Genomic DNA, 14,403 nt, shown 5'->3' on the forward strand with positions numbered 1-14,403 from the left:
ATTTTTGATTCTTCTGTTTTGTGTACACATATAAAATGATAATTGCATGCTTGTCTTCTTGTGTTCATGTGTTGTGGTCACAGTTGACTGAAGGCTGCAATGAGGAGAGACCTGAAAAAACCCCTGACCAAATCTTGGAGGAGAGCGGGACAGAGGCAGGTCCTGCTCAAAAGGAGGTACGTTGATTTCTTCACTTAATGTCAAATGTAAAAGTTGTTGATGGCTATTTTGGTGCTTTTTCTCTTGTGTGCACGGACCAAGGGTCATCATAACGAGCTATTTCAAGCCATTTATGTTGTGTTGGAAGAAGACAGCACAATTTGAAATACAGCACCAGAAAGACGGAAGAGTTGTCGACATTAGTCACACATGTGAAAGTGTACCAACTGTGTTGGTTGGTCTATTACTTTCTACAAATTGGAACAATAACGGAAGTCCCCACAAAACACCTTTAACATAACACTATTTGTGTGTATTTGAGTAATAGTTTGCATTTTCCGAAAACTTGGTGTGTGAAATGTCCTCATGTAGCATGATACCTTGATGTGTGAAATGTCCCCATGCTTCATGATAACTTGCTGTGTGTCTGAAGCTCTTTTAATAGCTTGTCAATCAGAGTGAGATATTTACTATAGGTTGACCAGTTTTAAAATACTGCTCCGCAACTGGATATTGGTAGTGTGTTGTTACCAGGGGAGCAGAGTGTTGGCAAATGTTTTGGTATTGAAATGAGTCTTGATCAAAAGATGTGGGTCCCTGATCCTGGAGGATGACCGTTTTACATGGTTTTTACTGTGCGTGTGTGTGTGTGTGTGTGTGTGTGTGTGGTGTGTCTCCCAGCTCCAGCACACTTCAGAGCATTGATTGGCTGGTTAGTTGGCCTTGTCTAAAGTTTCTGGATGTCCAATTCCTTTGAGTTCAGTTGTTTTGAGTGGGAAGACATTGAAAATGTGTTTGCTTGTGAGACTCTTGGACCAGGAGAGCCACCTCTAGTCTAGACCATGTAGGTTAAGGGGGACATTCTACAATAATGGAGTTATAATTGCAAGTTTGTCTTTTTTACGTGTTCTCACAGTTGACTGAAGGTGGGAATGAGGAGAGGCCTGAAAAAACCCCTGACCAAATCTTGGAGGAGAGCGGGACAGAGGCAGGTCTTGCTCAAAAGGAGGTACATTGATTTCTTCACTTAATGTCAAATATAAAAGTTGTTGATGGCTATTTTGGTGCTTTTTCTCTTGTGTGCACGGACCAAGGGTCATCATAACGAGCTATTTCAAGCCATTTATGTTGTGTTGGAAGAAGACAGCACAATTTGAAATACAGCACCAGAAAGACGGAAGAGTTGTCGACATTAGTCACACATGTGAAAGTGTACCAACTGTGTTGGTTGGTCTATTACTTTCTACAAATTGGAACAATAACGGAAGTCCCCACAAAACACCTTTAACAAAACACTATTTGTGTGTATTTGAGTAATAGTTTGCATTTTCCGAAAACTTGGTGTGTGAAATGTCCTCATGTAGCATGATACCTTGATGTGTGAAATGTCCCCATGCTGCATGATAACTTGCTGTGTGTCTGAAGCTCTTTTAATAGCTTGTCAATCAGAGTGAGATATTTACTATAGGTTGACCAGTTTTAAAATACTGCTCCGCAACTGGATATTGGTAGTGTGTTGTTACCAGGGGAGCAGAGTGTTGGCAAATGTTTTTGGTATTGAAATGTGTCTTGATGAAAAGATGTGGGTCCCTGATCCTGGAGGATGACCGTTTTGCATGGTTTTTACTGTGCGTGTGTGTGTGTGTGTGTGTGTGTGTGGTGTGTCTCCCAGCTCCAGCACACTTCAGAGCATTGATTGGCTTGTTAGTTGGCCTTGTCTAAAGTTTCTGGATGTCCAATTTCTTTGAGTTCAGTTGTTTTGAGTGGGAAGACATTGAAAATGTGTTTGCTTGTGAGACTCTTGGACCAGGAGAGCCACCTCTAGTCTAGACCATGTAGGTTAAGGGGGACATTCTACAATAATGGAGTTATAATTGCAAGTTTGTCTTTTTTACGTGTTCTCACAGTTGACTGAAGGTGGGAATGAGGAGAGGCCTGAAAAAACCCCTGACCAAATCTTGGAGGAGAGCGGGACAGAGGCAGGTCTTGCTCAAAAGGAGGTACGTTGATTTCTTCACTTAATGTAAAATGTAAAAGTTGATGATGGCTATTTTGGTGCTTTTTCTCTTGTGTGCACGGACCAAGGGTCATCATAACGAGCTATTTCAAGCCATTTATGTTGTGTTGGAAGAAGACAGCACGATTTGAAATACAGCACCAGAAAGACAGAAGAGTTGTCGACATTAGTCACACATGTGAAAGTGTACCAACTGTGTTGGTTGATCTATTACTTTCTACAAATTGGAACAATAACGGAAGTCCCCACAAAACACCTTTAACATAAAGCTATTTGTGTGTATTTGAGTAATAGTTTGCATTTTCCGAAAACTTGGTGTGTGAAATGTCCTCATGTAGCATGATACCTTGATGTGTGAAATGTCCCCATGCTTCATGATAACTTGCTGTGTGTCTGAAGCTCTTTTAATAGCTTGTCAATCAATGTGAGATATTTACTATAGGTTGACCAGCTTTTTCTCTTGTGTACGGTCCAGTTTGTTCACTTGTCTATTACAAATGATTTCACAAACTTTCTTTTGGTAGTTTTAACATTTGGTAAGAAACGTTAATCATATGAAGCGAAGCGATTCCAGTTAAATGACTATGATTTTGTTTGACTTTTCACTTTAATTAAAAATAATAGAGTCTGATGTCTTGATTGTTGCAGGGCAGTACCTAGTCTAATGTGTGAAATGTTTTACATTTCATGATATCTTAGTATAGGAAAGTTCAAGAATGATTATCTTTTCCCCAAACCTGGACATCTCAAGAAAGCTTCATAGAAATTGCTGATTCTTTTTAGAGGAACTTACTTTGGTTTTACCAAAATCTTAACAGTTTATTTTTTAAGGACTGTCTTATTTAATGGTTTGTCAGCAAGAGTGACATTAACATCCAATCATCATTATTCTTTATTCTCTTGATTGGTATTTTTCTTCATAGATTTTAAAGCATGGAAGTCAAGATTTCATCCCAAAACTACGACGGACCAAAAGCATCCTTGTAAGTTTCCTACTGGCTTCAGCTCTGCACTTTCATTGTCTGATTATTTTCACGTCTCATAACTCTTATCTGACTTTTCTTACTAGATAATAGACACATCATTGGAAAACACTGAACTTTTTGACAGTTCATCTCTCTCTGAGTGCGACAGTGAAGAACTCTATGTTCCAGCTTCTCAAACTGAAGATGATTCTGAATTAAGCAATAATGCTACCCCTATCAAAAAATGGAAATGGATCTTGGATCATGGTGTGGAACACTTCTCTGCCCCAGAACCGGTTTCTGTGTCTGACAATGCAATACAAGACTCAAATGTCAATCGCAGTGACGTCAATACTATTCAAGATTGTCAGTTGGACAGTGATGCTCCTGCCAGCAAAAAACGGAATCTCCTGTTTGATGATGTGATTAGCGTCTCTGGACAGGAAACTGTTTCTGTGTGCGACAATCCAACACAAGACAGCAGTGATTCTGACATTACTGTTGAGGAAACACCCACTTCAAGCCAGGCTACGCATGCCAGCAATGTAGTTGTTCCTGCTTACCTGAAAAGTAAAGGTAAAAGAGTATATAATAAAAGAAATCATTGTCTCTATTGCAAAAAGCCATGCTCCAAAATTGGAAGGCATCTTGAAAGTGCACACAAAGATAAAGTCGAAGTTGCTAAAGCATTTAGCTTCCCAAAAGGTTCAAAGGAACGAAAAAGCCAATTCGATTTTCTCCGCAACAAAGGCAACTTTGCTCATAACACCTCTGTACTGAAGTCAGGGAAAGGAACACTTGTTCCATCAAAACGTCCCCCAAAAGATGTTCAAGGAAGCGATTTTATGCACTGTGCTTATTGCCAAGGGCTCTATTCAAGAAAGGTGTTATGGCGACATGTACGTGTTTGTAAACTGAAGCCTGAATCAAAAAAAACAAAACCAGGAATGACTCGTGTTCAATCTTTGTGTATGTACACTGGACCTGTGCCTCCTCATATGAGCGAGATGCTATGGAAGGTCATCAGTGACATGCACTATGATCCTGTAACGGAGATCGTCAGAAACGACCCAGTGATTCACGAATTTGGGCAGCACATGCTCAATAAAGGTGGTCTGTCTGCTAAGAATCAACAGGGCACCAGAGAAAAGATGCGTGAACTGGGCCGACTGTTGGGTAATGCCAGAAAATGCCACACTGAACTAAAAACAATGAGGGATTTAATCAATCCTCAAAACTATTTTTCTGTGATAAATGCCGTCAAGGTGACGTGTGGATTTGAAAAAACGACTAACAAGTTTAAGATCCCCTCACTAGCAACAAAACTCGGGAACGCTCTTGTAAAAGTCAGCAAACTTTTGAAAGTTGATGGGCTCATTAATGATGACCAAGAGTTAGTTCGGCAAGCCTCTGAGTTTCAAGAAGTTCACAGTGAAAAATGGAATGCATTGGTATCCGCAACAGCATTGAGAAATATCGCTGAAGCAAAATGGAATGCCCCAAATCTGATGCCATTCACGAAAGATGTTCAAAAAATGCACAAATATCTCTCTGAAATGCAAGATGAGAGCACTAATGCACTCTCAGAATGTCCTACCAGAAAGTCCTGGGCAGAACTGGCAAATGTCTGCCTCGCACAAATCATACTCTTTAACAGACGCAGAGAAGGAGAGGTGGCAAGGATGCCTCTTTCTGCATACTTATCAAGAGACAGATCTGATCCCCATCAAGATTTGGACTGGGCACTTTCTGAAGTGGAAAAAAAATTATGTCGACACTTCGAAAGAATTATCATCAGAGGAAAGCGAGGCAGACCAGTACCAATACTTCTAACGCCCAAAATGTTGACTGCCTTGGACATTCTTGTCAAGCACCGAAATGAATGTGGTGTTCTCGAAGACAACGAGTATATGTTTGCCAGGCCTGCTGCCTTGTCTCATTTTCGTGGCGCTGACAGCATTCGTACCTTTGCCAAGAGATGCGGAGCAGATTTTCCAAACTCCCTTACATCAACAAAGTTACGCAAACATGCAGCAACCCTTTCAACAGTTCTGAATATGACCGACACGGAGATGGACCAATTGGCCAACTTTCTCGGTCATGACATTCGGATCCATCGGGAGTTTTACCGGCTTCCTGAAAAAACCCTTCAACTTGCCAAGATCAGCAAGGTTCTGATGGCCCTTGAGCAGGGCAGACTGTCAGAATTTCAAGGAAAAAACCTGGATGAAATCACGATTGAGCCAAATGGTGTGTATAACATTTACTTTACTCTGTTTTTGTATAGAGGTTTTTGTTTTTTAATTGATGCTACCTTTTTTTGTGCCCGCAGAAGAAGTTGTGTGTACTGAACAAGATGTGTGGCAGGACCATGAAGATCTTTCAACAGTAGAAGGCATGTATTGGCAAATGAATTACAAAAAGTGCCCATTTCAAGGTTCTCTTCCTAAAATCCACAACAAGCTCCTCAGTCTGCCTCACACTGTGGTACAGGTTATTTTTCCTACACCAGCCCACTGCAAAACTTAACGTCCATGGGCCAGAGGCCGATATGGACCCATCTGGATGGGCAAAGGCTATCATATATTTTCAGTCTCGGGTGTCTGAAAATGCATGATAACCTTTTCAACTTATAAAGATTGCTAACAATTTTAAGGCAGTGACATTTCAAAAAGTTGCACTTTTTTGTGTGGTACATTGGGTCCATCAGTAATAAGATTAGGCAAGACTGTCCAGAAGCATGGAAATAGTCGGCCCACACTCATTTTGTTTAACATGGGCTTGTGTACAAGAACAGGATGGTGAACACCTAACCAGCAGCTGTGGAGCGTTCTTGCTTAATTGTGATTTAATTGAATGTTCATCTTCCACCGTTTTATTTGTAATGGCAGATTTGAAACATAATGGTATGGTATTTATTCAAATGTATGTGGTCATGTACTAAACAGAACCATCAGCAGTGGAGACTGTAACATCTACTGCAGTGGACGAAGACCCATCGGCAAACGAGGCATGTGAACTGCCTACAGGGGATGGAGATGCTTCTAAAGACACCACTGTAACTCAGTCTTCTCAAGGTAATTTTGGTTATACCTCCAACATTTGCAATTTGTTAGAGTACATTGCTATAATGAAGTAGTTTGTGTTCATGATTTTCTCAACATCCTTTTTCAGAAGTATGCAGTTTGTGTTGATTAGACATTTAATCCCTTTAGTCATTAGCAGCAGCAGACACTGAGATCCAAGGACAGATATTGTTCTTATGGAGTATGAATTGGCCTTTATTGACCAAGAAGAAAGTTAGGCAGTGCAGGGTCCTGCAGAACATAATGACGTCATTTCCTAGAAATCTATTCCGGCTGTTCCAACCGTCCTGGCTGAACTGTGTAGGTGCCGCACTGCCGGAACTTCTGCACTACCGTGTGCTGCGCATGCATGTTCCAGCTCGCTCATGACTATCAGTCATATTTTAATCATATTTAGATTGTAACATAACTACTGTGTAAGCACCACAGGTCGTTAAAATGTCGGAGTGCAAGCTTACGTGATGCACCTGAACGCACCACGAACAGCTGTCAGCTGCTGTAGTTAAAACCGGACCAACATCGCCCTCGGACAAAAACTCTTTTACTGTAACAGTTCAGCGAAATGCATTTCTGAAAGCATTGGAGACGATAAATAGTTAAAACGGTGCTTCACAGATGTGTGACTGCTGTGAGCGGGCGTGGCCTGCGAGTTCGGCAGCTTATCGGATTATGAACAGTCCTACCAAAAAAGCTTTTTTTTTTCAGTAGCTGGCTGACATCACTGCCGAATTATCTTCTTGTTCTTATTGGTTCAAAAAGGGAGGATGCAGGGGCCTTGACTCTACGAATATAAGTTATGATGCTCTGTTGTGACCCTCCAGTGAGCCATCTTCTCCTGTAGAGACTCAAACCAGTGCTCGGCCACTGGCCAGTTGCTGAATACTGTTATTTGTTTCCAATTTTCTTGCAAAGAAGGGGTTTTGCACTTGGAATTTGTTGACACACGCACTAACAGTGATGCATGGATGTGTGCATTTAACACCTCATTTGGCTGCCACAGGACACATCTATCCATCTTCTTTCTCGCTTAGTCCATTTGGGGTTACAGGGGCAGTATAGCGACAGGGAAGCCCAGACATCCCTGTCCCTGCAACTTCCTCCAGCTCTTCTGGGGGAACCCCGAGCCGCTCACAGGCCAAACCAGAGATATAATCTCTCCAGAGAGTCCTGGGCCAGCCTCGGGGCCTCCTCCCAATTGGACGTGCCTGGTAAACCTTGAAAGCAGAGGTCTCCCTCCCCTGAATGTCCTGATGGTTCATCACCACATTCAGCACAAAGCCAGACAATGAGCTGCTCATTGCAATCAGCTGCGTGGAAGCAGGGAGACATGGAAAACATGCAGGGCGAATGGCTGAGCTCCTCACTCTATCACCAAGAGTGACACCTGCCACCCTGCGGAGAAATGGAATGCTGTCACTCTTCTCATGTCTGTCATATTCCTTATATGCTTTCTGTACAGTATCTATTCTGTCATATTGATGAACTGTCACTGAAAATTGTAATTGTGCCCTTACTGTTATACTAGACTTGCTTACCCCAGTCAAGACCTGTAGTTTGGATGGATGGATGTACAGCCTTTATCACTCTTGATACTGTATCGGACCACCAAATTTGAGCCCATATTATTAGAATCTTCAACACATCTCTTTTCTTGATAATTTGCAATTACTTTTTTCTTATCACACAGATTGAGTGCCCCATCCTAAAGATCATTGTAAAGAAAAAATTCTAAAAGTAATAATCACATACGCACAGTTAAATGAACTCAATATCATTTACTGCATTATAATTACACTAAATATTTAAAAGCTTTTTTACTTTGCCAAGGCAGAGGCCTGACAACTGTTATTGGTTCTTTTTGAAACATTGAAGTGAATGATTATCGATGGAGAATATTGTTGGATAGGCTTTGATTGCATGCTTTTTTGTTTTACAGAATCATTGGTGGAGAGTGTATCTACGTCTCAGGATCGGGATCCTCCTGCTGCCAAAAAACACAAACGACCAATAATGGATGAAGATGGAGAATCTAGTGAAGTCACCTCTGTAACAAATCCTGCAAAAGGTAACTTCATTTTTATCTTAACTACGATTAACTACTCTCAACTACTTCTAAATCTTTTTTTAAATCTTAACTACAATTGGACTTCAAAGGATATCAAAAAACTGACTATTAGATACTTCCATCATTTATACATTGTCTTGCTCTGATTTTTCTTTATTTTAGTTACTCGCAGACCATAGTGGTGAAACACAATTTGAGAAAATTGTCAAAACAAGCTCTCTCGTCTAAATTTGAAAATGCATTTTTTAGCTGTTGCTCATATTTCTTTCCTTTTTTTGCAGGGAAAACTCCGATCAAGCGAGCACCATGGCAGAAAGCAGAGATAAAAGCAGTTGAAAGACAAATGATGAAATTCATTCAGTCTGGCACTGTACCTTCAAAAAGTGACTGTGAGAAATGTCTGAAGGCTGAGTCAGAAGCTCTTGTGAAACGAGACTGGCGACGCCTTAAATTTTATGTGTACAATCGCATAACGGCTCTCAAAAGAGAAATGCAGAGAATGTAGTCTGAAAAACGAATTGTGTTTGTCTTAAGTTGAACAAACCCTTTGGATTTTTAATTATAGTTTAAAGTTTAAAATGTATTTTATTTTCAATTCCAGCAAGATCATGCAATAACTATTTTTTGCTTTTGCTGCATTTCTTTTCAACTACAGGTGAGACGGTAAGGTCCTTTTTTGTTTTGCAAAGTGTTCTTTCCACTGTAAAGAATTTAAAAGTAATTTAATTTCAGTTTAGGTTTTTTAGTTTTTGCACAGAATGTGTTGTGTTCAGAAATAAATGGGGTTTTTTTTACCAGTTTTTGGATCAAACATGGAGTTGGTGATTGTTTGTGACCACTTAAGTGTATGTTGCTTCATACACCAAAACAAAAATAGACTAAATGACTTGCTTTTAAAATTTTTAGCTCAAAAAGAGTTGATAAAGAAAATTTGTAAATCAGAGACAGTATAGCTTAAGTTTTTCTTTTGTTTTATCCCCATGAAGAAAACTCATGTCAGTCAAATAAAAAATAAAATGTATTGAGCACATTAAAATATACTTCGGAATCTCATGAAACTTTCATAGGCAGTCATTTTGCTTCCGTTGGTGTTGAAGGAGGTCCATAATTTAATGTTGTTTTTTTTATTCAAAGGGTAATAAGCATTACTGCAAATATGTCAGTCAGTAATAAACATTGGATCAAATTTATCATAATGGGTCCCCATAAGTAACAAATGTGTAAAATATTCTAATTATATGTAAATCAGGTCCCCTAAATGCATCTTAACCCGATTGACAGGATGTCCCCTAAAGTCTCCAACAGAACAGCTCATCAAAAAAACTTGTGTTTTTTAAAAATACAAAGGTGTGTATAGCCTGCCCCCATTTTTGATGTTTCACCTGATTTTTTTCAGGCTTGCAGAACCTACAGAAAAGGGTGTCCCCACAAATGAGGATTTAAAGATCGGTCCCCACAATACATAGAAACACGTATGTGTGTGTGTGTGTGTGTGTGTGTGTGTGTGTGTGTGTGTGTGTGTGTGTGTGTGTGTGTGTGTTCAAGCTCCTGTCTGGTGGCCTGTGTGTATTCGTGCTGCTGACCGCTCCTCACACATCACAAACCTCACAAACAGCTCGATGTGGACGACAGCCGGAGCGATCTTCTCCACCACATCAGCAATGAAGTTGAACTTGTAACGAGGGCTGCTGGGGTGGACGAGAGGACGACCTGCACAGATGTACACACACACACACACACACACACACGTTGCATTACACAATTTAGGCTCCTTGTCACTCGTCAAAAAGTTGAATCAGGGGTTTTATTTTGACTATTTTAGAATCACCTGTTGTTAGAATTACTACAATATGAGTAAGAATGGTTTTGATCATTTTTCTTGAAAAAAAAGTCTACTTTCCTGACACCAACAGCTTCATTTTATTTTTTGATTTATCTTAATATTCAAACATCCCATCATAACTGCCTCATGAATCAGATAATTGATTTTTCTGTAGCAGCCAAATGATTCTCACTTTTTGTGAAAGTCTACAGCAGGGACCTGCAACCTTTAGGACAAAATGACCTGTTTTCGTGATTTAAGTTAATTATCTGAAAAAAAGAAAAAAACATCTCGAAATAATAATGTTATCCTCGCAGCCCCAATATTTTTTCTTTATCTTTTAACTTTCCTTTCAATTTCATTGTTTACCCCCCTAAGCTGTTCTGGATGTTTTACCCTATTTAGCTGTTTTTAGACATTTTGTGTGGAATGAAAATGAAATAAAAAAGGAAAACAAATGTGTGCTGACTTTACATATTGTGAAAGCTTCACACAGCCACTGCAGAGGAGCTGAAGAGCCTCATGTGGCTCCAGAGCCGCAGGTTGAATTCCCCCGGAGAGCCCTACCTTCTGCCGGGGACGCACAGGATCCTTTGTGCGCCTGGATAACTGCTTCTCTGCCCTTGTTCACAGCCTTTCGACCGGCTGCTCTCATCTTACACACATTGCTGTAGGTTTTCCCGTCGCTTCCACACACTTGGTGCTGCGTCTTGCAGCGGCAGGTTCCCCTGGAGCCGCACCGCTGGCTGGCGGAGAGCGGCCGGCACTCCAGGCCGTCCCCGCACGGGAGGTCGTGTTTTCGGCCGCAGGGGTCTCCGTCTCTGGGCGAGCACACCAGGCAGCAGTTGCATCTGTCGGGAAGGTATCCTCCGGGACAGCTGGGGCTCGGACAGGTGCTCACGTCGCACCTGGACGCGCACTTGTCAGCGCGCAGCCCGTGCGTAAAAAGAAAAACGACTAAAAACCTCTGCATCCTGATGAATGCAGAAGCGCCAAAGTGGGTTTTTTTTTTCCTTCTCTTCGTGAAGTCTTGTTATAGCCTGACGCCGAAAACCTGCAACATCTTGGTTTTACTGAGTTGAGTCTCGAGCAGCTCCGCTGAGGTTGTGATGAAAAATGGCTCATGTCTATATGAAGTCTGTTTAGATTGAACTCATACAGGAGTCATCTGTGTCTGCATATTTTGACAGTCTGGTCACTGCACCACTCACCTCGGAGAAACCCTCAACTCAAACTTAGTGAAGCACAGGAAAAGAAACTGAAAATGCTGCCATCTCGTGGAGACATGACGCACAGCAAGCAGTTTTGCAAAAGGTTTGGTACAACAACAATAACAACAATAATAATAATAATAATAATAATAATAGTAGTAGTAAACCCTTTCCAAACAAAGCCATTCAGGTCAGATTTATTTCTACAGTGCCAAAAATATAAATCTAGCTAAGTTAAGAGTTTATATTATTCTATATTGTTTGCACTAAATCTTGGCAGGAGTTTTACTTACTCTTATTGCCATTTCTATATCTAGCTAAGTTAAGGTTAGTTGAGAGTTTATATTATTTTATATTTTTTGTACTATATTTTGCTAGGAGTCTAATTAAGAGTTAAGCGTTATGTTATCTTATATTTTGTGTACTATTTTTTGTTCTTTTTGTAATTTTTGTGCCACTTCTATATTTAGTTAAGTTAAGGTGAATTACCTTTTTTTTCTGTAACTCATCTTTGTTATCCTCCGTGTGCTGCTCCTCTTCTATTAAGCTGCTGGAACTCAAATTTCCCTGACGGAGTCATCCCAAGGGATTAATAAAGCAAAGTCTAAAGTCTAAAGTCTAAAACAACACAGTCATTTCAAGGCACTTTTACAGAAAAAAACCCAACAACAATTCACCATGAGCAACTAGAGGACACGGTGGAAAGAAAAAATATCTTTGAACAGGAAGAAACCTGCAGAACCAGACCCAGAAGAGCAACAAGAGCAAGAAGGAACTAACTGTTGTCATGAAGTTACAGGTCCCAGGTTAAGGGACCGCAAACAAATATATCACCAGCCTGTAAAAGGTGGATCAATGAGCATCAGTGAAAATGAGGTGAATCAAAGAAACATCACATGGTGGAATAAAAATCACATTTCCAGTGTCATATGATTCTTGAGTCTGAAATATTTACACGTCACTGACATGTATGAATAAATAAATGACATATGTTTTAACAAGTCCAACATCCTAACAGGTTGTTTATTATTCTAAACAATAAAATAGTCATTCTAGACACTTCGCCTTCGTGGCTAAGTGGATAAAAGAGCAGCGTGTCCTCCCTCATCGGTCCCCACAGCAACACCAACAATCATACAAAAGTCCCCCCGAACCTCACTACTCAGTCATAAATCATCTTACAGAAATATAAATTATAGTGAAGCATGAAATGATAATTATTTTAAACAGTTTTCACTGGAACTAAACAAATGTGGCGAAACTTTTAGCCAAAATAACAAAGTCATTTTTCGACTGGTTTGTAGATGTGATGAGGCCTCAGGCCATGAACTTCCAGGTCCACTGTCAGAGCTCTTGCAGGAAGAGAAAGAGAGAGAAAGAGAGCACAGTCTACAGGAGAGCTCGCCTGTGATCACGGGAGTTAAGAGCTGCATTTTCACCCACAGTTCTTTCATTCGGAGATCGTCGGTTAATCTCAGAGCAGACAGATTGCTCCGCTCTGAAACTTTGGCTGGACACTCAGGCCCTTCATCAAGTCCAGTCAATTCCTTTCATTCCCTCTTCACATCAACACGATGTTTACTTGGATTTAAATAGACGTTTCTTTGTGTTTTCAGTCTCTAGTCAATGAGAGATGGAGATGGATTTTGTTTCCGCCCTGACATGACATGAGGAAGATTAAATATAGAGTTGCTGCAAACATTAATTTGCCTATGAATCTTCTACACTGTGTTGTCCGACTTAGAAATGCAGAAGGAAGGAGCCGATCCCGGCTTACAGTGGGTAAAAGTTGGGGTCCGTCCAGGTCCGCCAGACTGTGAGAGTTTAACACTTGTCCGCATTAAAGCTCTTTTATTAAAATCTATCACTGTTTTCTATTTACTTTCTCCTGTAGGGTTCTATTCAATCAGATAAGAATATTGTTTCCGCAAACTTCACATTGCTATAAAAAAAATTACAAATCTCTGAAAAGACTCATAACTAATTTGAGTCATTCATACATGTGGAGTTGGTACATCTGTTCTACATTTCGAGAAAATCCTTCACAAATGTCTGATTTGGGACTTCTTGTCCACCTACTTGATTTGATGGCATAATTTGATAATTTGGCTTGGGTTTTTTTTTTTTTTTTTTTTTTTATTGGATTTGCCTGAATTAAGTAAGTATGATATAATTTATTTCAAGTATACATTTTTCTGTAATTTCAAGTTGGGTTCAAGATGAAACACGCATCGTATCTCCAAATGTGGTAGTTTAGCAGAGAAACCAAAGTGAAAACTGTAATATAATGTAGTTGTGCTGTGTTACTCATGCTTTTAGATGATCTCAGCTAGAGTAGATTACAGGATCCAGAGTCTGTGTTGATTTGAACCCACTGAACTCTGTTTCCAGGAGCATTTCTCCACTGGGGGGCAGTGTTGAGCTCTGAATGTAACGACTTCTCAATCACACTGTACTATTGCATCATTCCAACTTCTCATGACTTGTTTCCTGTACAGATGTTTGCTGTCTCACGGTGACACACAGAAAGGAAGTGTGTTTGTGCCTTGGTTTTTATTAGCACATGGGATTATGGACAGGTTTCTTTTTTTTTTTTTTTCCAATGAGGGCAGGTGAATGATGCACGTTTTCTACACTGACTCATCAGACGCTCCATTAAAGTCTGCAGCATGAACTGGGAAGTTTGTCTCCTATTGAAATTAAATTAAAAATTAAAAACTTCTTCCTACTTAATTACCTAAAAGTAACAAGGGCTTAAATTTACGGTCTGATCTGGGCCCTTATATTATGTAAATCCTTGTTTTAATTCTTAATATTGAACTTTTTAATCATATTAACTGCTACAACTCTAAATTTCTATAATGTTACAACCACAGCTTTTAACTGGGCGCATGAATGGCATACGTGCAGGTATGTGTGATTTGCATTGCTTTTAGTTTTTTTCTAGAAAAGTTTAAATTTACTGCATAAATAAAAACAAGAACAAACACTTGAATGTGCCAAATTTTATTATTTTCTTATCTCTTAAATATACAATTTTCTGCATACAATCACTGAGTTGGATTAAAAATTTCAAGA

General features: G+C 39.9%; 1 protein-coding gene across 2 annotated transcripts in view; it reads right to left on the bottom strand.

The window, feature by feature from the left end:
• Positions 1-11,328, bottom strand: part of htra3a (HtrA serine peptidase 3a) — a 38,752-nt gene extending 27,424 nt beyond the window's left edge. Inside the window, exons 1-2 of one of the 2 annotated variants that reach the window (XM_080462663.1) lie at positions 10,682-11,328; positions 9,897-10,002 (exon numbers count right to left, since the gene is read on the bottom strand). In XM_080462663.1, coding sequence (XP_080318789.1) covers positions 9,897-10,002; positions 10,682-11,087 — 512 coding nt within the window. In that variant the 5' untranslated portion in view covers positions 11,088-11,328. The remainder of the gene's footprint in view (positions 1-9,896; positions 10,003-10,681) is intronic. The other variant, XM_080462662.1, reaches the window with a different exon arrangement.
• Positions 11,329-14,403: the final 3,075 nt, after the last annotated feature.

The sequence above is a fragment of the Lipophrys pholis genome (genome assembly GCF_963383615.2).
Source record: "Lipophrys pholis genome assembly, chromosome: 5".
Lineage (NCBI taxonomy): Eukaryota > Metazoa > Chordata > Actinopteri > Blenniiformes > Blenniidae > Lipophrys > Lipophrys pholis.